The 25,161-nt window shown below is 42.5% G+C and overlaps 1 protein-coding gene across 2 annotated transcripts in view; it reads left to right on the forward strand.

The window, feature by feature from the left end:
- The window catches only part of LOC139373688 (zinc finger protein 704-like), a 98,558-nt gene that overhangs the window by 70,909 nt on the left and 2,488 nt on the right, over window positions 1-25,161 (forward strand). For both annotated transcript variants that reach the window (XM_071114531.1, XM_071114532.1), the window contains exons 3-8: window positions 14,722-14,825; window positions 16,121-16,371; window positions 20,798-20,898; window positions 23,855-24,146; window positions 24,396-24,578; window positions 24,826-24,923. In XM_071114531.1, the coding sequence (XP_070970632.1) occupies window positions 14,722-14,825; window positions 16,121-16,371; window positions 20,798-20,898; window positions 23,855-24,146; window positions 24,396-24,578; window positions 24,826-24,923 (1,029 nt within the window). The remainder of the gene's footprint in view (window positions 1-14,721; window positions 14,826-16,120; window positions 16,372-20,797; window positions 20,899-23,854; window positions 24,147-24,395; window positions 24,579-24,825; window positions 24,924-25,161) is intronic.

Raw genomic sequence — 25,161 nt, forward strand, 5'->3', positions numbered from 1 at the left:
AAAACAACTTTCTAAGGCTTTTAAAAAAACACTATTTTGGAGATTATTTCGTTCAAATAACCCGAAAGTGAGGGGTTGTAATCTGAATAAAGGGAAAGAGGCCATTCTTGAACATGGGGGGGGGGGGCATTCTTACTAATTTACTAGAGAACCATTTCGGATTTAAGTATAACTTTTATGTCTGATGCCTTTGGTGGGAGATCTAATGCTTTAATATTTCATTATTTCTGCCCTCCGAATTCATAGTCATTATATAAATAGGCCCTTTTAATTTTGACTGGCTTACATATCAAATGGAATATTTTTTGCTCATATAATTTAAAAAGCACTAGGTGTAGGCAAAACCATAAGCAAATAGGTAAACTGTGATATGACTAAATAATTAATCAGGGTGATTTTTCCACAAATAGACAGGTATTTTCCTTTCCATGGTAGCATGAACTTATCTATTTTTGCTAACTTTCTATTCAAATGTGTTGTAGTGAGATCATTCATTTTTGGGGGGATTTGTATACCGAGTATGTCCACATCCCCGTCATACCATTTTATTGGTAAACTACACAGCAATGTAAAAATAGCTTCTTTTTTTTTAGTGATCCAATACACTTGGTTTTCCAGAGAGAGGTTAGAAAAAGTATCTAGATCCTCTGAGGATGTGGCGGGATTCTAATTGTGGTTGTAAAATAAACCATTAATCATCAGTCTACAATGTCACCTTTGTTTTTAATCCATGAATTTCTAATCCCTTAATATTATTTTGGGATCTAATTTTAACAGCTAACATTTCGATGGCAATAATAAATAGATATGTCGATAGTGAACAACCTTGTTTTACTCTCCTTGACAGTTTAAAACCTTCTGAGATGTAGCCATTATTTACTATTTTACACCTAGGGTTACTATACATAACTTAAACCCATTTTATAAGAGATTCACCGAAATTGAAATATTCCAGGCAGGTATATATAAACTCCAGTCGTACTTTATCAAAAGCCTTTTAAAAGTTAGCTACGAAAAACAGGCCTGGTTTCACCGATATTTCATAGTATTCTATTGTTTCCAGTACTTGTCTTATATTATCTCCAATGTATCGTCCATGTAAAAAAAACTTTCTGATTAGGATGAATAATATCTGACAAAACCTTTTTAATTCAATGCGCCAAGCATTTAGCCAGAATTTTTGCATCACAACACTGAAGTGTAAGAGGCCTACATTTTTTTTAATGGGCTGAATCTTTATATATACCGCTTGGATCTTGTTTCAGTAATAATGAAATCAGACCTTCTTGTTGCGTGTCCGGTTATCTACTGTTTATATAGGAGTGGTTAAAAAAAGCTAGTAATGGTCCTCTGAGTATATCAAAAAACAGTTTGGTATACCTCAACTGGTGTGCCATCCAGCCCTGGAGTTTTCCCAGACTTAAATTCTTTAATTGCACTAAGAAGTTCCTCCTCTGTAATTTGGCCTTCACATAAATCTTTCTGTAAATATGTTAATTTAACATTATTAATAGGGAAGAAATCCATACAATTAGCTTTGGTTAGTGAAGATGGAAGAGACTGACATGAAAACATATATTCTTAAAGTACTTTACTTCCTCTTTCAAAATATTGTTTGGTGAATCATGAGTGACTCCATCATTTGTAACAAGTTTCAGTAAATTATTTTTTTGTAGCATTTCTATGTTGAAGATTGAAAAATAATTTGGTGCATTTCTTTCCCCATATTCCATCCAGTTCATTTTATTTTCTGAAAATATTACACTGGATATTTCTTGAATAAGTTCCTCCGTTTCTTTTTGTGTTTCCTCTAACTTACTCTGTGCCTCTATGGTACAGTTTTTATTGTTATCTATTTGTTCTGTTAGTCCTTCAATTTCCTTTGTTAATATGGTCTCATTTGACCTAAATTGCTTTTGATTTATAGATGAGAACTGAATTGCGTGACCTCTAAAGGCACATTTTAAAAGTGTCCCATACAATAAGGTAATCTACTGTACCAATTATGTCAGAAAAAGTCAGTTATAAATTCTTCTATCCTAGTTAAAAACAAGTTATCATCCAGTAGGGTTTGATTAAATTTCCAATATCCTTGCCCACGTGAAAATTCTGTAAGAGTAGTATAAATGCCAATTATGTGATGCTCTGACCGCATTCTGTCACCTATCAACACTTTTTTTTTTTTTACTTTTGGTGCCAGAGAGAATGACATAAGAAAGCAATCAAGACTACTACCTTGATTAAGCCTCTGTCATGTATATCTTACTAGGTGATGGTATTTAAGCCTCCATATATCCACTAATTCCAATGGATCCATGGCATTCATGGTTTCCTTAAGTGCCTGAGGGTGAGAGTTTCTAGTGTGATTTCCTTTAAATCAAATCAAATGTATTTATATAGCCCTTCTTACATCAGCTGATATCTCAAAGTGCTGTAAGGAAACCCAGCCTAAAACCCCAAACAGCAAGCAATGCAGGTGTAGAAGCACGGTGGCTAGGAAAAACTCCCTAGAAAGGCCAAAACCTAGAGAGGAACCAGGCTATGAGGGGTGTCCAGTCCTCTTCTGGCTGTGCCGGGTGGAGATTATAACAGAACATGGCCAAGATGTTCAAATGTTCATAAATGATCAGCATGGTCAAATAATAATAATCACAGTAGTTGTCGAGGGTGCAGTAAGTCAGCACCTCAGGAGTAAATGTCAGTTGGCTTTTCATAGCCGATCATTAGAAGTATCTCTACCGCTCCTGCTGTCTCTAGAGAGTTGAAAACAGCAGGTCTGGGACAGGTAGCACGTCCGGTGAACAGGCAGAACAGTTGAAACTGGAGCAGCAGCACGGCCAGGTGGACTGGGGACAGCAAGGAGTCATCATGCCAGAGAGAACATACTTAAATTCACACAGGACACCGGATAAGACAGGATAAGTACTCCAGATATAACAAACTGACCCTAGCCCCCCGACACAAACTACTGCAGCATAAATACAGGTGGCTGAGACAGGAGGGGTCAGGAGACACTGTGGCCCATGTAAGCCCATGTAATGCTTTGTAGGTTAGCAGTAAAACCTTGAAATCAGCCCTTGCCTTAACAGGAAGCCAGTGTAGAGAGGCTAGCACTGGAGTAATATGATCAAATGTTTTGGTTCTAGTCAGGATTCTAAGCAGCTGTGTTTAGCACTAACTGAAGTTTATTTAGTGCTTTATCTGCGTAGCCGGAAAGTAGAGCATTGCAGTAGTCTAATCTAAGAAGTAACAAAAGCTTGGATTAATTTTTCTGCATCAGTTTTGGACAGAAAGTTTCTGATTTATGCAATGTTATGTAGCTGTCTTTGAAACAGTCTTGATATGTTCGTCAAAAGAGAGATCAGGGTCCAGAGTAACGCTGAGGTTCTTCACAGTTTTATTTGAGACGACTGTACAACCATCAAGATTAATTGTCAGATTCAACAGAAGATCTCTTTTTTTCTTGGAACCTAGAACAAGCATCTCTGTTTTGTCCGAGTTTAAAAGTAAAAGTTTGCAGCCATCCACTTCCTTATGTCTGAAACACAGGCTTCTAGCGTGGGCAATTTTGGTGCTTTACAATGTTTCATTGAAATGTACAGCTGTGTGTCAGCCGCATAGCAGAGAAAGTTAACATTGTTTTCGAATGACATCCCAAAGAGGTTAAATATATAGTGAAAACAATAGTGGTACTAAAACGGAACCTTGAGGAACATCGACATTTACAGTTGATTTGTCAGAGGACAAACCATCTACAGAGACAAACTGATATCTTTCCGACAGATAAGCTCTAAACCAGGCCAGATCTTGTCCGTGTAGACCAATTTGGGTTTCCAATCTCTCCAAAAGAATGTGGTGATCGATGGTATCAAAAGCAGCACTAAGGTCTAGGAGCACGAGGAGAGATGCAGAGCCTCAGTCTGATGCCATTAAAAGGTAATTTACCACCTTCACAAGTGCAGTCTCAGTGCTATGATGGGGTCTAAAACCAGACTGAAGCATTTCGTATACATTGTTTGTCTTCAGGAAGGTAGTGAGTTGCTGCGCAACAGCTTTTCCTAAAAGTTTTGAGAGGAATGGAAGATTCGATATAGGCCGATTTAGTTTTTTATATTTTCTGGGTCAAGGTTTGGCTTTTTCAGGAGAGGCTTTATTACAGCCACCTTTAGTGAGTTTGGTACACATCCGGTGGATAGAGAGACGTTTATTATGTTCAACATAGTAGGGCCAAGCACAGGAAGCAGCTCTTTCAGTAGTTTAGTTGGAATAGGGTCCAGTATGCAGCTTGAAGTTTGAGGCCATGATTATTTCCATCATTGTGTCAAGAGATATAGTACTAAAACACTTGAGTGTCTCTCTTGATCCTAGGTCCTGGCAGAGTTGTGCAGACTCAGGACAACTGAGCTTTGGAGGAATAGGCAGATATAAAGAGGAGTCCCTAATTTGCTTTCTAATGATCATGATCTTTTTCTCAAAGAAGTTCATGAATTTATTACTGCTGAAGTGAAAGCCATCCTCACTTGGGGAATGCTGCTTTTTAGTTAGCTTTGCGACAGTATCAAAAAGGAATTTCGGATTGTTCTTATTTTCCTCAATTAAGTTGGAAAAATAGGATGATCGAGCAGCAGTGAGGGCTCTTCGATACTGCACGGTACTGTCTTTCTAAGCTAGTCGGAAGACTTCCAGTTTGGTGTGGCGCCATTTCCGTTCCAATTTTCTGGAAGCTTGCTTCAGAGCTCGGGTATTTTCTGTATACCAGGGAGCTAATTTCTTATGAGAAATGTTTTTAGGTGTGCAACTGCGCAAGGTTAAATTGAGTTCCTCAGTTAGGTGGTTAACTGATTTTTGTCCTCTGACGTCCTTGGATAGGCAGAGGGAGTCTGGAAGGGCATCAAGGAATCTTTTTTGTGCTTGAGAATTTATTGCACAACTTTTGATGCTCCTTGGTTGGGGTCTGAGGAGATTATTTTTTGCTATTGCAAACGTAATAAAATGGTGGTCCGATAGTCCAGGATTATAAGGAAAAACATTAAGATCCACACCATTTATTCCATGGGACAAAACTAGGTCCAGAGTATGACTGTGGCAGTGAGTAGGTCCAGAGACATGTTGGACAAAACCCACTGAGTCGATGATGGCTCCGAAAGCCTTTTGGAGTGGGTCTGTGGACTTTTCCACGTGAATATTAAAATCACCAAAAATTTGAATATTATCTGCTATGACTACAATGTCCTATAGGACTTCAGGGAACTCAGTGAGGAACGCTGTATATGGCCCAGGAGGCCTGTAAACAGTAGCTAAAAAAAGTGATTGAGTAGCTTGCATAGATTTCATGACTAGAAGCTCAAAAGACGAAAACGTCATTTTTTTTCTGTAAATTGAAATTTGCTATCGTAAATATTAGCAACTCCTCCGTCTTTGCGGGATGCATGGGATGCTCCTCCTTTACGGTCCATAGATGTATTTAAAACCGTTTTAAAATCTCCCACCATAATAATATAGTCTAGTGTTGCTTGTAGAGTTGATCAATTCTTATATATATTTTCAAAGAAGTTTGGATCATCATAATTTGGTATTTGAGTATTTTGATACTTTGTGTTTTAGGCAATTGATAAGCATTAAAAACTGGATGGAGCCGCCTGAGTGGTGCAGCAGTCTAAGACACTGCATCGCAGTACAAACTGTGTTGCTACAGATTCTAGTTTGATACCCATGCCAGCGGGTCAGACGCATGCACACCGACACAGTCACCAGGTGTACGCTGTTTCCTCCAACGTACATTTTTTTGGGGTGGATGGGTATAATTTGTATGCATTAAATGTATAATAGTAATATTTAAAATGATTAAATTGGGTAATTTTGTATACATTTATTTAAATTTGCATCGGGCCACTTCTCGGCCGATTCCTTAATGCTGGCTGGGGAACCAGTCTAATATGAATGAATGCAGGAAATGGATGCAGGAAAAAGTAAGACGTGATGTATCAGACATTGTGCAATGGAATTATTGTCAACCTAAAATATTGTTATATAATCCTAAATACAGTTTATACAGGTTTTATACCAATTCTCTGTATAAATGGCATGTAAAATACAGTATATGTAAACAGACCAGTCTCCATTTTTGTTTTCTCAGAAAGCTGTGAGTGTTATTATGTGATACAAAAAAAAATCCCAAGATGACATAGCAGTCTTGTGTGTGCTTGTCTTTGTCTTATCCCGTGTAAATAGACTTTATATTTTTTATTGACTATACGTTTGTTTATCCCATGTGTAACTCTGTGTTGTTGTTTGTGTCGTACTGCTTTGCTTTATCTTGGCCAGGTCGCAGTTGTAAATGAGAACTTGTTCTCAACTGGCCTACCTGGTTAAATAAAGGTTAAATAATTTAAATGAAATACCATATCAGTACTTGTTGCATTTACAACTTGTCTCAGTCCTATCATCAACTGTTTTCAGCCAGTGTGTGTGGCTGTGGATTGACTGTGTTGTTTGAATGGAATGTTGACATATTGGCAGTTAATTTGAAACATTTATGGACTCATTCCTCTAAAACTGTCTGGCTAGCTAACAAACATACTTGGCTGACCCCATTTAGTCGACTGGTCGATTGTTTGGTCGATATGCTATTGGTCGACCAATAGTTTATTTAGTCAAGCAGTCATAAATGTACAGTGCATTCGGCATGTATTCAGACTTTTTCCACATTTTGTTAAGCTACAGCCGTATTCTAAAATGGATCAAATAATTCCCCCCCTAATCAATCTACACACAATACCCCATAATGACAAAGCAAAAAAAAGTTTTTGTTTTTGAAATTACGTTTACAGAAGTATACAGACCCTTTACTCTGTACTTTGTTGAAGCAAGATTTGGCAGCGATTACAGCCTCAAGTCTTCTTGGGTATGAAGCTACAAGCTTGGCACACTTGTATTTGGGGAGTTTCTCCAATTCTTCTCTGCAGGTCCTCTCAAGCTCTGTCAGGTTGGATTGGGAGCGTTGCTGCACAGCTATTTTCAGGTCTCTCCAGAGATGTTCGGGTTCAAGTCCTGGCTCTGGCTGAGCCACTCAAGTACATTCAGAGATTGTCCCGAAGCCACTCTTGCGTTGTCTTGGCTGTGTGCTTAGGGTCGTTGTCCTGTTGGAAGGTGAACCTTTGTCCCAGTCTGAGGTCCTGGGCATTCTGCAGCTCCCAGTCTCTCTGCTGCTGAAAAACATTCTCCCAGCATGATACTACCATCAGAATCTTGTTTCTCATGGTCTGAGAGTCCTTTAGGTGCCTTTTGGCAAACTCCAAGCGGGCTGTTATGTGCCTTTTCACTGAAGAGTGGCCTTCGTCTGGCCACTCTACCATAAATTTAGGGTTCTATGAAATCCATTTTATTGTTTTTCAAATTCAGTTGTATTTTTTCCTCATTCAGTTTTTTTTCTTAATTCTGAATTCAAATTTCATCATCAGAAAGCGTGTCTAATAATGTGAATGAATAAAACGTCAACAATTTAATAAGATAAGAGTATACAAGGACTACATTTGTAATAATGCAACACAATATTGCACTATTTTTTATCAAGGCAAGTGCTTCAATACGGAGTTCTACTAAGTGTTTCATTATTAAAAAGTCATGCAAGAATAAAGAGAACAATGCAACAAGCAATAGGCAACCTAGAGTTATACTTATGTACAAAACAAACTAAATGTTGCATTCAATGTTTTTCTGTCAAATAAAGTGCTTCACATAAGTGTTTCATTATAAATGGAGAAAAAAAGATTCATGCAAGAATCTAGGCAAAAATGCAGCAATAGGCAAAACTTATGGAACTACCTTATGAGCTCCTATGTTTGTCCATTGTAAGTTTTCCATCTATGACAGACATCTCTATTGAAGTACATGATTGTCAGCCTCTTTGTGTTGAACTCGGTGAGTATCTCTCGCTTGTCTGTGAACAGAGTCTTATTTTTGCTGAAACTCCTCTCACAGTCGACTGAGCTGACTGGGAAGTTGATGTAGGGCACTGCCACTTCTGCAACTCTTGGGAATCTCACACTCAGGCCCCTCCAGTAATCAGCAAGCTCCAAAGCAGGTGAGGGCTCCCTGGACACACAGTGCTGATAGGCAATCCATTCTTCACTCAGCTCTGTTGATGGGCTTGCCATGGGTTTCAGTTGTGTGTATGCTTCAATCTGCTTTCCCATGCTGGAGTCTGCCTCGGATCGAACTCCCTAGCCAGCCTGTAGATCTCTCTGGCTGGATGTGTGTCCCAGTGCTTTGAGAACTTTGTGAAGGCCAAGTGGAATGCATCATGGAGATGGTCAAGCACCTCCCTCCTCTCTCCAATCCCCATCCTTCTCAATAGCTCATCTGTATTGGCACCATGCCCGCATGTTTTTGCCATTCCATTCACTAGGTAAGAGCCCAGATCCTACATGACATTGTATGCTGACACTGCTGTGGGACAGTGTGTTCCTTCTAGGATTGACAGAGCTGTCATCCATTTGGAGCAGCCCTCTGAGATGAAGGTCATCTTAACAGTGAGGGCCTGCACCTTCTCCTCTGTTTCCAGCTGGATGAGGAGGTATGTGACTGCCTGGGATAATGACTTTTCTGCCAACAAAAACTCTCTGTACAGATGAACATACTCTGCGTGGTACTTCACTGCCTCAAACCAACTATTCCATCTGGAGCTCACTGCTTCAGGAGGAGCCTTGGCCTGCACAAACTCCTTCATAATGAGGAAGCTCACCCATCTTCTCATTCTGGCAGGCTTCTTGAAGAAGACAGATCTCATCCATGTCACAAGTGATGCAACTTCAGAGAAGTATTTGTAGTGCTGTCAGGTCTCACACACCAGATTGACATGGCAGAGACCGGTTACATGGACACTGTTGGGCATCACTCCTTTCAGAACCTCCTTGTATGCCTTCAGGCAGTAGGAGGCATTGTCTGTGACCACTGCCCAGGCATCGTTCAGGTTCAGATCGTTGCTGTGGAGGGAGGCTAGTATAGCTTGGGAAAACGTTGAGGAGTTGCATTTGTCCATGAAAATGACATCCACCAGGAAGTACTGGTTTTCAACAGCGATAGTTACCTAATTGGAGAGGCAGACAGCTGCTAACATTATGCATCGCTATATTTCACCACAATAGCTCGTCGTTTGGAATATCACAATTTGCATGCGGACAATTCAACTTGCAGAATGTGTTAATAGGCTGTTAAGTTAACTCACCAATGACCATGTTTAGAACGCTGAAATCCCTTGCATCTGTTGTCTTGTCAACAACCACCGCAAACTTTTTCCCACGGATCTTCTGTAGAAGGGCAGTCATATGTTGGTCAAACACACGGGGCAGGTGAGTTTGACGGAGACTGCTCTCATTTTCGGGCAACGCTCCTCCCTGTTTGCAATGCTTCACTAGAAACGGCCTTGGATTTCTTAGCTTTTCAAAGGGGATATCAGACTCGGCACACACAGCCACAAAATCCTGAATAAATTCTAGTCTTGAATCTGCTGATGCACTTGCACTAGTAATGGTCGTTTGAAGAGGTATGCTTTGGCTAACACGGTGCTTTTCCTTGTTCTTCACATGGGCTTTAGACTTTAAGTGGTCATCACACACTTATTTTTACGGGTCCAATCAATAGTATGTTGACATAACTTTCAAAACAGCTTATCGCCTGACTCGATGGTTCGTTGGGTATTGCTCTGCTCTGAATTTAGGGGTTAGGGTCAACTTTTTTTGTTTTTTTTGACGACTTGGGCGTCTCAGACGGCCTCTTCGACGACTTGGCCGGAGCAGACGGCCTCTTCGAATGTGATTCTCAAAGTGACAGCCAAGTTGTGAGGTGACGTAAGAGTCCCACGCACGACTGACCCCCCGGAAAACGGAATTAATTCTCTAGGCCTACTCGTCTGTAATTTTACAATTATGAAATAATTTAGGTTACTACAATAATTTTTACAAATTCAGTCAAATTATGGAAAATTCTGCAATATTCCACGTTTTCCAGTTGATTCCTTTTTTATTACCAAATTCTGCGATCCCGTCTGCGTTTTCTGCATCGCGGATATCATAGGGCCCTATAAATTGGTGGAGTGCTGCAGAGATGGCTGTCTTTCTGGAAGGTTCTCCCATCTCCACAGAGGAACAAACTCTGGGAGCTCTGTCAGAGTGACAATTGGGTTCTTGGTCATCTCCCTGACCAAGGCCCTTCTCCCCCAATTGCTCAGTTTGGCGACCAGCTCTAGGAAGAGTCTTGGTGGTTCCAAACTTCTTCTATTTAAGAATGATGGAGGCCAGTGTGTTCTTGGACATTTTTTGGTACCTTTCCCCAAATCTGTGCTTCAACACAATCCTTTCTCTGAGCTCTATGTACAATTCCTTCGACGTCATTGCTTGGTTTTTGCTCTGACATACACTGGCAACTGAAGGACCTTTTATATAGACAGGTGTGTGCCTTTCCAAATCATGTCTAATCAATTGAATTTACCACAGGTGGACTCAAATCAATTTGTAGGAACATCTCAAGGATGATCAATGGAAACAGGATGCACCTGAGCTGAATTTCCAGTCTCATAGCAAAGGGTCTGAATACTGTAAATAAGGTATTTCTGTTTTATTACATTTGCAAACATTTCTAAAAACCTGTTTTGGCCTTGTCGTAATGGGGTATTGTGTGTAGATTGAGATGTTTTATTTTATTTTAAAATACATTTTAGATAAGGCTGTAACAGTGCCCTTAAAGCATCAGACTATAAGCACACAGACCCATGCACAAGCACGCATGTACACACGCACACTCAGACAGTGACACGCAAAAACACATCTGCTAAACACACTAACTCAAATGAAAGGAGGAAAGATCTGATGTGGAAGTCACACAGAAAATGTAATGAAAAAACAATGCTCTCGCTCTTATTATCCACAACCCCTGTGAGATGAAGGCATGGCCTTTGTCTGGAATGCAGCTCTTCCGTGTGTGGTGGGAGGTTAGTCTTAATGTCCTTCATGTCCTTGCCCCATGTCATTCATAGATCTGTGTCTGTATGTGTGCGTGTGTGGACAGACGATAGAAGTATCATCCAAGTAGATAAGAGGGGGAGAGAGATTGGAAGGTGTTTAGCTTTTCGCAGGAGGTGTCTGATCTATGGTCAATTATTCAAGAGGAAATGAGCGTCATAGGCCAGCGACTGTAATTAAAGATGAGCTGCCCCGCTCTACGCCCACATCAAAGAGACTGGGGAGCCCCCTCTAACCCTCCGCTGGAGCCCCAAATACCCCTCCTCTGGGGCCCCTTGCTCTCCTCTCCCTGTTTTACACCCAGCTCAAAACAGAGTTGAGTGGTAGGAGAGAGAGCAAAACAGAGTTCATTCTCAGAGGTGAGGGGGAGGTTGTGTGTAGCAATAGGAAGGAGGGCTCTCACTAGGCAGAGTTTGGGGGGAATTCCCGGCAGATAGTTAAATTGGCTTCATTATTTTTGAGTAATGGGTTTCGATGACACGGAGAATAAAGTTTCCAGATATGAATGCCTGTGTGCGTGTGTGTGTGTGCGTGTGTGTGTGTGCGTGTGTGTGTGTGTGTGTGTGTGTGTGTGTGTGTGTGTGTGTGCGTGTGTGTGTGTGTGTGTGTGACACATTATACCTGGAATGTCTGTACTTATGTTCCATGTCAAACTCCCCACGTCACGTCTTATCTAAAGAGAGAAACGGCAGTTTGTTCTGGATCAAAACCTCTCGTTTAATTGTCATTGGTTAGTTAAGTTAGCTGAACTACAACAACAGTAAGTGGTCTGTGTTTAGAAGATAACTTGTCGTTCATGAGTTCACAGAACTATTACAGTACGCGTCGGGATTCAATGTCCAAATGGTCTTAGCCGAACTCATTTTAGACATGCAGGAAGAGACTCGTGTTAATGTAAGACATGTTGTTTTCTGATGCGGTACATCTGAGGAGATGGCTAGTGTATCCATTGTACAGTACGGAGCTGGTTATGTCCCATCAAACTTCCTCTTTTATTTCTGTCTGTTCCTGTGGTTCTCGAAAGTCTTTTATCACCTGCTAATAACGTGTTGCTATAGAATGAAAGAGCCTGAAACAATTCAATCAAACAGGACAATCGCCAAGGAAACATGTTGCGCTAAATCGTCTGTAACACCTGGTGGTGTTATAGAAACACCTGGTGGTGTTATAGAAACACCTGGTGGTGTTCCAGAAATACCTGGTGGTGTTATAGAAACACCTGGTGGTGTTCCAGAAACACCTGGTGGTGTTCCAGAAAAACCTGGTGGTGTTCCAGAAACACCTGGTGGTGTTCCAGAAACACCTGGTGGTGTTCCAGAAACACCTGGTGGTGTTCCAGAAACACCTGGTGGTGTTCCAGAAACACCTGGTGGTGTTCCAGAAACACCTGGTGGTGTTCCAGAAACACCTGGTGGTGTTCCAGAAACACCTGGTGGTGTTATAGAAACACCTGGTGGTGTTATAGAAACACCTGGTGGTGTTATAGAAACACCTGGTGGTGTTCCAGAAACACCTGGTGGTGTTCCAGAAACACCTGGTGGTGTTATAGAAACATCTGGTGGTGTTATAGAAACATCTGGTGGTGTTATAGAAACACCTGGTGGTGTTCCAGAAACACCTGGTGGTGTTCCAGAAACACCTGGTGGTGTTCCAGAAACACCTGGTGGTGTTCCAGAAACACCTGGTGGTGTTATAGAAACACCTGGTGGTGTTATAGAAACACCTGGTGGTGTTCCAGAAACACCTGGTGGTGTTCCAGAAACTGGAAACATCCCGGGCTGGGACAGGGAACAGGGCAAGGAGGGTGCTGGCTGTCGAGTGGTTCCTCAATGGAACCATTAAAGACAAAGGCACAGATGTCTGGTGAGTGGGAAGGAGGGTAGGTATTGGTTTCTCTCTCTCTCTCCTTTTCACTCAGATTGCCTTTCTCCCACCACCCCGCCAACCCTACTAAGCCATTTGTCTTCTAGAGTTTGGACAGTCAGTCAACCACAAGAAAGTTGTTAGCACATCTGTCTGTCTGGTGGAACAGTGTAAGTTCAACAGATGTCATCAGACTGTAGACAGACTGCTTCTCTCTGGCTGATGGCCATCTCTCCCATTTGCCCCCTGCCCCCCAACCAAACCCCAATGAGGGGGGTAGACCTAACCCTGTCTCTGCTAATGAGGGGCAGTGGGCTGGAGTACAGGCTGTTATAAACCCTGTGATACCCCCCCGCCAGTTTAGCAGGGCAGGCAGACTGCTTGGTTCACAGCTCTACTCTGATTTAAAGGGATACTGTGAGTTTCTGGCATTTAAGACGTTTTTCTACTTACCCAGAGTCAAATGAGAATGCTTACTACTTTTCTACTTGCTACAGGTACCTGTAGACTTCTGCTTTGCGCTAACACTAGTTAGCATTGGCTCGCAAAAATACCTCTAACTTAGGTAAATACAAAAATGGCTTGATTGCCAGAATCTTACAGTATCCCTTTAAAGGAACTTGGTTAGGTACAAATAAGAGAGAGGATGAAGTTCTAGTGTTCTTCAGTGTAAAAAGTACCCAATAGTCATACTTGAGTAAAAGTAAAAGTCTAAAAGTATTTGGTTTTAAATATCCTTAAGTATTAAAAGCAAATGTCATTGCTAAAATATACTTAAGTTTCGAAAGTAAAAGTACTAAATAATTTCATTTTTTTTTCTATTAAAGCAGACGGCACCATTTTCTTGTTTTTAAAATTGACGGATAGCCAGGGGCACACGACAATACTTAGGCATCATTTAGAAAATATGCATTTGTGTTTAGAGAGTCTGCCAGACCATAGGCAGTAGGGATGACCGCGTGTTTTCTTAATAAGTGCGTGAATTTCACAATTTTCACAATCCTGTCATCTCCCCATCGCTTGTAATTATCTCCCCATATCATAACCACTAGACTACTCTGTGTGTGTGCACATACATTACATATTTACTATATGTAGATTTCACCAACATATTTACTGTGTTGGTGAAATCTACAATATTTCATCCATTTAAAGATATGAGGGACTGCAATCATGAGCTGTCCAAAGGGACGGCCTGGTGGCATTATCTACGTACACACACACACACACACACACACACACACACACACACACACACACACCAAGGTGACCAGAAACTGGGGGGGGGGGTTCTGGGTAAAGTTAATCAGTGATTTATATGTAATCCATGAATGACATCATATTAATTTCATCAGAACAATGATTTAGGTAATTCTTCTCTATCAACCTCCCTGCTCTCTATAATAGTAATTTGTGTGTGTGCGTGTGCGTGCGTGCGTGTGTGTTGGGAGTACAGCGGGGTGGATTAAGAGATGAATACATTGCGTTGGTGAATTCACGCCAATTAAGAGACGCATGGCGATGTTTACATTCAGCATGTCTGTTATTTGTCAGAGACACGGCGCGGTCACATCAACGTAGAACAAAGAGGCTGCCGGATCGTATTAATGAGCTAACCAATATATCACAGTCTCACAGGGGGAGTTGACGAATGGTTTTGAGGCATGCCCAGTGAATCTGAAATTGCACTATATTGCTGTGCCATATTACCAATGTAGGCTTCATGCTTTGGGTCAGAGCTGTATATGATGTCATTTTGGATACATCCACATTATCTGTTTGTTATCGTTGTTGTGTTTTCATGCACAGTAATATTCTCTGTTTGTTGTTGTTTTAACAGGAAGTCAGAGGAGGAAGTGGACATGGACAAGGTGACAGCTGCCATGGTTCTGACCAGCCTGTCCAGCAGTCCACTGGTCAGGAGCCCCCCAGTCAAAGTCAGCGGTTAGTCGACCAAACCTGGTTTTATATCATTTATTATTGTATCCTCTTTTTATACTGGTGATCCCATTAAGGCGGCAGGTAGCCTAGTGGTTTGAGCGTTGGGCCAGTAACCGAAAGGTTGCTAGATCGAATCCCCGAGCTGACATGGTAAAAATTGGTCGTTCTGCCCGTGAACAAGGCAGTTAACCCACTGTTCCTAGGCCGTCATTGTAAATAAGAATTTGTTCTTAACTGACTTGCCTAGTTTAAATCAAGGTAAAATAAATTAAGATTTTCTTTAACCACTGAGTTTTGTCCCAAGACGGCAACAATCAAACATTTGATCAAACAAACATTTGCGTAGGCGATCATGATAGCTAGCGTCTGTACGTGTCGTTTTGCGTGCTCTGAACGAACTGACAAAGGAAGTTGTTTTTGGGTGAACCATTTACTGTTTCATATACATATCCCCTTGCTGAGGTCACGTCATGATGAGGACATGGTGAGACTAGTGCAGCTGTAGAGATGCATACTGTATGTATCTCCTGAGTGCAGCTCTCCAACCAGGTAAAGATGAATGCTGTCTTTGATCTCTCTGCTCCGTCTCCACCTTCAGATTGAATTAGAAGTGCTGAGTGGTTTGTCACGGTGATATCTAAAGGAGAGTTTCTCTTCATCTGCTGTAATGTATATTATATCAATCGCAAGACTTCTCAACTAAGTCCATGGAGTGAAGCAACTGTAAATGAGGTCTTGTTTGTTGTGCCACTCAAAATTGCACTCTTTCGACGCTGGCCTCCACACCATCCATCCCACCAGCTTCTGCTCCATGGGAGACGGGGATTTTAGCAGTGCAGCCCCTGAACTCTGGAACTCCCTCCCTCTCCATGTCAGAACCTCACAATCCATACACACTTCCAATAACACATTCACACCGGATGATCTGTTGTCTTAGCTTTCACCCCCCGTCGAGTTCACCTCCCTAATAAGTCTGTTATCATGTTTAGTGTGTTCTCTGGTTAGCCTTCCATAATGTTTAGTGGAATTTTAGTCTTGTTTGTTTTAAAGTATGACTTGAAACGTGCTTAAAATAAAGTATTATTAAAACTACTGCATACGTTGAAAGTCGATGCAGCTGGAAATCACCGTTAGATGCATGTGTTTCTGAATCATATGATGTCATCTCAGTGACAATTGTTGCTTAGAGGACTCCTAAATAGTTGAGTACTAAGTTTGAGTACTTTTCTGACTCTCTCTCTCTCTCTCTCTCTCTCTCTCTCTCTCTCTCTCTCTCTCTCTCTCTCTCCCCCCCCCAGAGGGTCTGAATGGCTCGTGGAAGGAGAGTGGTGGGGGCTTCACGCCCTCCAGTTACAGCAGTAGTGGCTATTGGAGCTGGAGCGGCCCTAGTGACCAGTCCAACCCGTCCACCCCCTCCCCACCGCTATCTGCAGACAGCTTCAAGCCCTTCCGCATGTCCAGCGTCAACGGCCCGCCCCCCGACGATGCCATCGACGAACAGGATGGCAGCAGCCTACTCTTCGACGAGCCAATCCCACGCAAGCGCAAGGTGGATAGACCGATTTCATTTCACCATCTAAAAATACAATTCTAGCCACACAAGTGGATACACTCGATACCCCTTAGTATACCCCTTAGGATACCCCTTAGGATAACCCATAGGATAACCCATAGGATACCCCTTAGGATAACCCATAGGATAACCCATAGGATAACCCATAGGATAACCCATAGGATAACCCGAAAACAGTTAACATAATGCTATTTTGGTCCTCTGAGGACCACACAGAACCAACACTTGAATAGATCAATGTTTCAAACACTTCTGACTGTTGTACATTTTTAATTGGTAGTAGGTTGATTTAAGAAGGGGTTGTACTGCAGTATCAGTGATCTTGACAAGACAGAGGATGTTCCAAAAGACGGGAGTTCCTGCTAGCTACTGTAATACTTCCTTCTTGAACTCCGTGACATTGGGAGATGACAAGCTGACTGAGGTAGAATTTGGGACACTGGGTAAAAGTGACAGACTGATCCTTAGACACGTGGTGACGCCTGATGTCGTCTCTGAGCCACCACATAGCACAAACACCACTAGAGTAGACCATGAACACTAATTGGGCGGAACCAGCAGCATGTTATGGCCACTTGGAGTAGCCGAACGCTCCCACTTCAACTCTCATTTATTTACTCCGTTGATGGCCACCATTTTGTCACTCTCCTCATTTACATGAATTAATGACTGAATATTCCCTCCTTTATTTCTCTCCCTCTTTCTTTGTCTCTCATTCTTATCAGGGGAGCGGAATTCTTGGATGCTGAAGCTCTGTTGTCTAGCTGTCCATTCCCAGACTATACTGACGCACACACACACACACACACACACACACACACACACACACACACACCTCCCGCCCTGCGACTCCAGGCATTTATCCTGCTTAATTACTTTACAGCCACACATGGGCCCATCTAACATTGAAATTAATGATTTTAATATCTTCACTGGCAAACATGAAGATTGTCCCTCCGTCTCCTCCTTCTTTAGAATCAGTATCCAATTAAGAGATGAGCGGTGCCGTGCGTCTCATCAGATCAATAGGATAGCTCTGGTGAGAGACGCACAGCACCCCTCATCTCTTAATTGGATACTGATTCTAAAGAATGAGAGGATGGAGAGAGAGAGAGAGATGGGGGGGTGGTGGAAAGAAAGTTAGAGGGGGTGTGCTGAGAGATGGAGACAGACACAAAGAGAATGAGAAAGGGGTAGATGGAGAGCAGGAGACAGGAGGAGTCTCAATCAGAGTATAGTTTGATTTGAGGACAGCCATGCAACAGTGCAATAAAATATATTCAGATTTGATTTTAAAGGAGTATTCTGTAAAAGAGTCCGCTTTTAATTTAAGACTAGTCTATTCTATTACATTATTGGCTATATGTTGTCATTAACAATGAACTGTTCTCAGCTTGAAGAAAACCATCCACCACAGGAACTCTCCCTCTCCTGGAGGGGCATAGGACCTCTCCTGGAGAGGCACAGGACCTCTCCTGGAGGGGCACAGGACATGTCTGTCTGGTGTCTCCCTGTGTTATGTTCCTCTTTCAACTTCTGACTCCAGTTCTCCATATTGGCTTCAGACACAAGTCTAGTTTTCATTGTTCCCCATATTTTCAGAAAACGTCCCCCAGGTTACATGTGAAATAATCACCCATGACAACTGGAGCCAAGTGTTGCTCTTCTTGTCCTCCTCTGAGTCAAACACAATGCTGCTCGTTCACCAGCTCTCTTTTAATTAACTGTGTGCTGCTGGAATGTGGAACTGCACAGGGGTTTTGTTACTGAAGGACCAACACACACACACACACACACACACACACACACACACACACACACAAGCAGGAGATGATGACGAGTGTATTATTTGGCATCAGGAAGAAAAAAATGTAAAACATCTTCTGTTGTAAATTAAATGAATGTCCTGAACAATGGCCAAATAGACGGCCACCTGACACCCATCATAAAGATCTATGACGAGGGATCAGAGCATTAAGACACATCTATCCTCATCAGGCGCAATGGCTTTCAACTGGAGGCATACACCTGCGCGCACACACACACACGCAGACCTCCTCCTTCGCTCTCCTCTCACCACCCCGCAAGTTACACCAGCCTCCTCAGACTGAATGGGTGGGTTGGTGGGAGTCCCTGGCCACATGTTAGTTTGACTAATGGAGGATGGGATGAATGGCAGAGCTCTTACCTCTCTGTACCTCTTACAGAGAGGTAAGAGCTCTGCCATTCTGCGCGCGGGTGTATGCCTCCTCCACAAAACCCACACACATACAGCGACAACACAAACACAACATGCTCGCACACACTTTTAAATCATTTGCTGCTGCTACTCTGTTCTTTATTTGACTTGTATTATCTATCCTGATGCCTAGTCACTTTACCCTGCCTTCATGTACATATCTATCTCAAATACCTTATTATCTATCCTGATGCCTAGTCACTTTACCCTGCCTTCATGTACATATCTATCTGAAATACCTTGCATCCCTGCAAGTATTTAGTCAGCCACCAATTGTGCAAGGTCTCCCACTTAAAAAGATGAGGAAAAAAAATCCATAAAATCACATTGTAGGATTTTTAATTAATTTATTTGCAAATGATGGTGGAAAATAAGTATTTGGTCAATAACAAAAGTTTATCTCAATACTTTGTTATGTACCCTTTGTTGGCAATGACAGAGGTCAAACGTTTTCTGTAAGTCTTCACAAGGTTTTCACACACTGTTGCTGGTATTTTGGCCCATTCCTCCATGCAGATCTCCTCTAGAGCAGGGATGTTTTGGGGCTGTTGCTGGGCAACACGGACTTTCAATTGTCATTGTCATGCTGTAAGACCCAGCCACGTTACATCTTCAATGCCCTTGCTGATGGAAGGAGGTTTTCACTCAAAATCTCACGATACATGGCCCCATTCATTCTTTCCTTTACACGGATCAGTCGTCCTGGTCCCTTTGCAGAAAAACAGCCCCAAAGCATGATGTTTCCACCATCATGCTTCACAGTAGGTATGGTGTTCTTTGGATGCAATTCAGCATTCTTTGTCCTTCAAACACGACGAGTTGAGTTTTTAACAAAAAGTTATATTTTGGTTTCATCTGACCATATGACATTCTCCCAATCTTCTTCTGGATCATCCAAATGCGCTCTAGCAAACTTCAGATGGGCCTGGACATGTACTGGCTTAAGCAGGGGGACACGTCTGGCACTGCAGGATTTGAGTCCCTGGCGGCGTAGTGTGTTACTGATGGTAGGCTTTGTTACTTTGGTCCCAGCTCTCTGCAGGTCATTCACTAGGTCCCCCCGTGTGGTTCTGGGATTTTTGCTCACTGTTCTTGTGATCATTTTGACCCCACGGGGTGAGATCTTGCGTGGAGGCCCAGATCGAGGGAGATTATCAGTGGTCTTGTATGTCTTCCATTTCCTAATAATTGCTCCCACAGTTGATTTCTTCAAACCAAGCTGCTTACCTATTGCAGATGCAGTCTTCCCAGCCTGGTGCAGGTCTACAATTTTGTTTCTGGTGTCCTTTGACAGCTCTTTGGTCTTGGCCATAGTGGAGTTTGGAGTGTGACTGTTTGAGGTTGTGGACAGGTGTCTTTTATACTGATAACAAGTTCAAACAGGTGCCATTAATACAGGTAAAAAGTGGAGGACAGAGGAGCCTCTTAAAGAAGAAGTTACATGTCTGTGAGATCCAGAAATCTTGCTTGTTTGTAGGTGACCCAATACTTATTTTCCACCATATTTTGCAAATAAATTCATTAAAAATAATTTTGTCTGTCATAGTTGAAGTGTGCCTATGATGAACATTACAGGCCTCTATCATCTTTTTAAGTGGGAGAACTTGCACAATTGGTGGCTGACTAAATACTTTTTTGCCCCACTGTAGATCCACATTGATCTGGTACTGGTACTCCTTGTATATAGCTCCACATTGATCTGGTACTGGTACTCTCTGTATATAGCTCCACATTGATCTGGTACTGGTACTCCCTGTATATAGATCCACATTGATCTGGTACTGGTACTCCCTGTATATAGCTCCACATTGATCTAGTACTCCCTGTATATAGCTCCACATTGATCTAGTACTCCCTGTATATAGCTCCACATTGATCTAGTACTCCCTGTATATAGCTCCACATTGATCTAGTACTCCCTGTATATAGCTCCACATTGATCTAGTACTCCCTGTATATAGCTCCACATTGATCTGGTACCCCCTGTTTACAGCTCCATTCTTGTGTATTTGATTCCTCTTGTGTTACTATTTCACTGTAAAGTCTACACCAGTTGTATTTGGCGCGTATGACAAATAAAATTAGATTTTGAGTGCGTGAGAAAAGAGTGAAGTGTCTGATGTTGAATGTCGTTCTGTCTTTCCTCCTGTGTGTAATGTACAGAACTCCATGAAGGTGATGTTTAAGTGTCTGTGGAAAAACTGTGGGAAGGTTCTGAGCACGGCTGCTGGGATACAGAGACACATCCGGACCGTTCACCTGGGGTAAGACACATACTGTTATACACATAGACATCACTCACTCTCTCCCTTACACTTTTTTTTACTCCTCTCTTTCATCCTCACTCTGACATGTATACAGTACAGGTCAACAGTTTTAGAACACCTACTCATTCAAGGGTTTTTCTGTATTTGTACTATTTTCTACATTGTAGAATAATAGTATAGACATCAAAACTATGAAATAACACATATGGAATCATGTAGTTACCAAAAAAGTGTTAAACAAATCAAAACATATTTTATATTTAAAAATTATCAAAGTATCCACCCTTTGCCTTGACGACAACTTTGCACATACTTATTTCGACCAGCATTATTTCGACCAGCTTCATAAGGAAAGCTTTTCCAACAGTCTTGAAGGAGTTCCCACATATGCTGAGCACTTGTTGGCTGCTTTTCCTTCACTCTGTGGTCCGACTCATCCCAAACCATCTCAATTATGTTTAGGTTGGGTGAATGTGGAGGCCAGATCATCCAATGCAGCACTCCATCACTCTCCTTCTTGGTCAAATAGCCCTTATCAAAGTCAAACCAAATATTATGTGCCGAATACAACAGGCGTAGGTAGACTTTACAGGGAAATGCTTACTTACAAGCCCTTAACCAAAAATGCAGTTTTAAGAAAATACCTAAAAATACTTAAAGATTAAGGAAAAAGTAAGAGATAAGAAAAACCTAATTAAGAGCAGCAGTGAATAACAAAAGCGGGGCTATATACAGGGGGAACCAGTACAGTGTCAATGTGTGGGGGCACCGGTGTCGATAAATTAGATAATTATGTACATGCAGGTGGGGTTGTTAAAGTGGCTATGCATAGATAATAACAGAGAGTAGTAGCAGCGTGGGGGGGTGCAAATAGTCTGGGTGGCCATTTGATTAGCTGTTCAGGAGTCTTGTGGCTTGGTGGTAGAAGCCATTTAGAAGCCTCTTGGACCTAGACTTGGCGCTCCGGTACCGCTTGCCGTGCGGTAGCAGAGATAACAGTCTATGACTAGGGTGGCTGGAGTCTTTGATGATTTTTAGGGCCTTCCTCTGACACCGCCTGGTATAGAGGTTTCTGGATGGCTGGAAGCTTGGCTGTACGCACTACCCTCTGTAGTCCCTTGAGGTCGGAGGCCGAGCAGTTGCCATACCAGGTAGTGATGCAACCCGTCAGGATGCTCTCGATGGTGCAGCTGTAAAATCTTTTGAGGATTTGGAGGTGTGGAAGTGTGTTCTGGATCATTGTCCTGTTGGAAAACAAATTACAGTCTCACAAAGTGCAAACCAGATGGGATGGCGTATCGCTGCAGAATGCTGTGGTAGCCATGCTGGTTAAGTGTGCCTTGAATTCTAAATGAATCAGACAGTCACCAGTAAAGCACCCCCACACCATCACACCTCCTTCATCATTCATGGTGGGAACCACACATGCGGAGTTCATTCATTCACATTCTCTGCGTCTCACAAAGTTGGAACCAAAAATCTCAAATTTGGACTCATCAGACCAAATGACAGATTTCCACCGGTCTAATATCCATTGCTCGTTTTTTTTGGCCCAAGCAAGTCTCTTCTTCTTATTGGTGTTCTTTAGTAGTGGTTTCTTTGCAGCAATTCGACCATGACGGCCAGATTCACAGTCTCCTCTGAACAGTTGATGTTGAGATGTGTCTGTTACTTGAACTCTGTGAAGCATTTATTTGGACTGCAATTTCTGAGGCTGGTAACTCTAATGAATTTATCCTCTACAGCAAAGGTAATTCTGGGTCTTCCTTTCCTGTGGCGGTCCTCATGAGAACCAGTTTCATCATAGAGCTCGATAGTTTTTGCCACTGCACTTGAAGAAACTTTCAAAGTTCTTGAAATATTCCGGATTGATTGACCTTAATGTCTTAAAGTAATGATGGACTCATTTCTCTTTGCTTATTTGTGCTGTTCTTGCCATAATATGGACTTGGTCTTTGTGACCCTTACCATGTCACAACACAACTGATTGGCTCAAATGCATTAAGAAGGACATTAATTCCACAAATGAACTCTTAACCAGGCACACCTGTTAATTGAAATGCATTCCAGGTGACTACCTCATGAAGCTGGTTGAGAGAATGTTAAGAGTTTGCAAAGCTGTCATCGAGGCAAAGGGTGGCTATAATCTCAAATATAACCTGGCTGGCAGCGGTCCAGCTGAACCTTGGGCACCTCCTTTCACTGGGATTGTCAAAACACAACAGCAGATTAATCCCTGTGGTATTATCACCATGGTAACATTTTCTCCACTTGGCACAACGTGACAGGCCAGGGATAAATGAGGACAGAACAGAACAATGTTATCACACAGATGACATTTACACTCAGTCAATTAAAGCACAATAATAACCACAGTGGTACTCACAACAGAGATACCTTTAAAGACCGCCACCCCACTTCCCTGACAGACAGAACAGTGTTTGAGGAGTGTTTGTTTGCCAGGCCTGTGATGGTAAGGTCTACTGTCTGTGCTACAATGGGGATGAGGGAGACATAATGACACATTTCAGAGCCAGTCGATCTCTGATGAAGTTTGCTCATAAAGAATGATAGAGGCCTCTGGTGGCCAAAAGGCCTGGCAACGCCATTTTAATGTAGTCAACTGGGTGGGACTTCCAACTTCATTGGCTGATCACTTCTGGTGACCCTGTTGGAGTCATGTCCAACCAGATCATCAGGAGGGATCGTGACAAAGAAAATTGTCTACTTCAAAATGGGAAACAATTATCCATCTCAATGAGCTTGCTTTAGTTTCTCTGTCAATCACTTTATGAACATGATCAGATTCGGTAGTTCATAACCTGATATTAGTCATGGGACCAGCAAACTGCCCCAATCATAATTTCTCTGTAATGACAAGAGCAGGGCTCATCTAATCAAAGATAAATGCTGATATTAACATCCCTAGTTTTAACCCTTTCCTCTCCCACAGGCGTAACTGTGACTCTGACTGCAGTGATGGAGAGGAGGATTTCTACTACTCGGAGATCAAACTCAACACAGACTCAGTCGCTGACAGTCTGAGCAGCCTGTCCCCCGGCTCCCCCTCCGTACTCTCCCCCATCTCTCCCCCCCATGACCACCACAGACGACCCCCTGCAGAGGGCAGCAACGGGACCAATGGGAACAAGGATAATCACAGCCACACCCACTCCAACAGTACGCCCCTCAGTCGCTCTGCCCCCAGCGCCCTCTACCTCATCCACGCAGAGCACGCTTACCAGGTGAGAAATGCACCCACAAAACTACTGGCCACACCTTCTGATTTCCAAAGTAGCGAAGTGCTTATAGTATTTGCAATTCAATTGAATTGATTGAGTGCTTGACTGACGGTTGGTTGGTTTGATTGTTTGATTGGCGTATTGGTTGATAGGTCCATTGATTGATTGATTTGTTAATTGATTGACTGTGTGGGTGCTTCACACTGGTCTTTAAAGATGTGACTGACTTGTGGCTGTCCCTCCCGTCCCCAGGCCACAGCTCCAGTCACCATCCCCTTCTCTGGCTCTGCTGCCTCAGGCTCTGCTGCCTCAGGCTCTGTTGCCTCAGGCTCTGCTGCCCCAGGCTCTGCTGCCTCCACCTCCTTCACCCCCAGCAGCAGCTCGACCTTCAGTATCTCCTGGCAGTCACCTCCTGTCACCTTCACTGGCACTGCTGTGAGTAGAAAAAACACACAAACGTGCACATACAGTCTCTCTCACACACACACACACACACACACACACACACACACACACACACACACACACACACACACACACACACACACACACACACACACACACACAGCCTCTCAAGCATACCAGTGGTTTTCTGTTGTTTTGTGCCTGTATTCAAATGCATGTTCTCTGTCTATTTCTGTGTTCTGATGGATCTGGTCCTGTTCTGTTTCTCTCTCTCCAGGCATCTCCCACCCACAGTCGGACACAGAGCTTTGGGGAGCAGCGGTCCCAGACAATAGCAGTCCTCTCCTCCCCTCCCAGAGCCACTGGCTCACTCAGGTACCAATGACCTTTACCAGCTGAACTTTTACTGATGACCTCTGAGCTTCAGGCATCCTGAAATCACAGGAAACCCACATTGAATCCATATTTAGAGATGGCAACCATGTCTTCCATAGGAATGAAGCAACTTACCAGAACCATGTTTTATGTTTTCCCCACTTGTATAAACTATACATCAATGATCAACATTTTGGATGTTTTCTCTCATTATAAACCAGGCAGTGTTAACAAACAT

Source organism: Oncorhynchus clarkii, chromosome 18, assembly GCF_045791955.1.
Source record: "Oncorhynchus clarkii lewisi isolate Uvic-CL-2024 chromosome 18, UVic_Ocla_1.0, whole genome shotgun sequence".
NCBI lineage: Eukaryota > Metazoa > Chordata > Actinopteri > Salmoniformes > Salmonidae > Oncorhynchus > Oncorhynchus clarkii.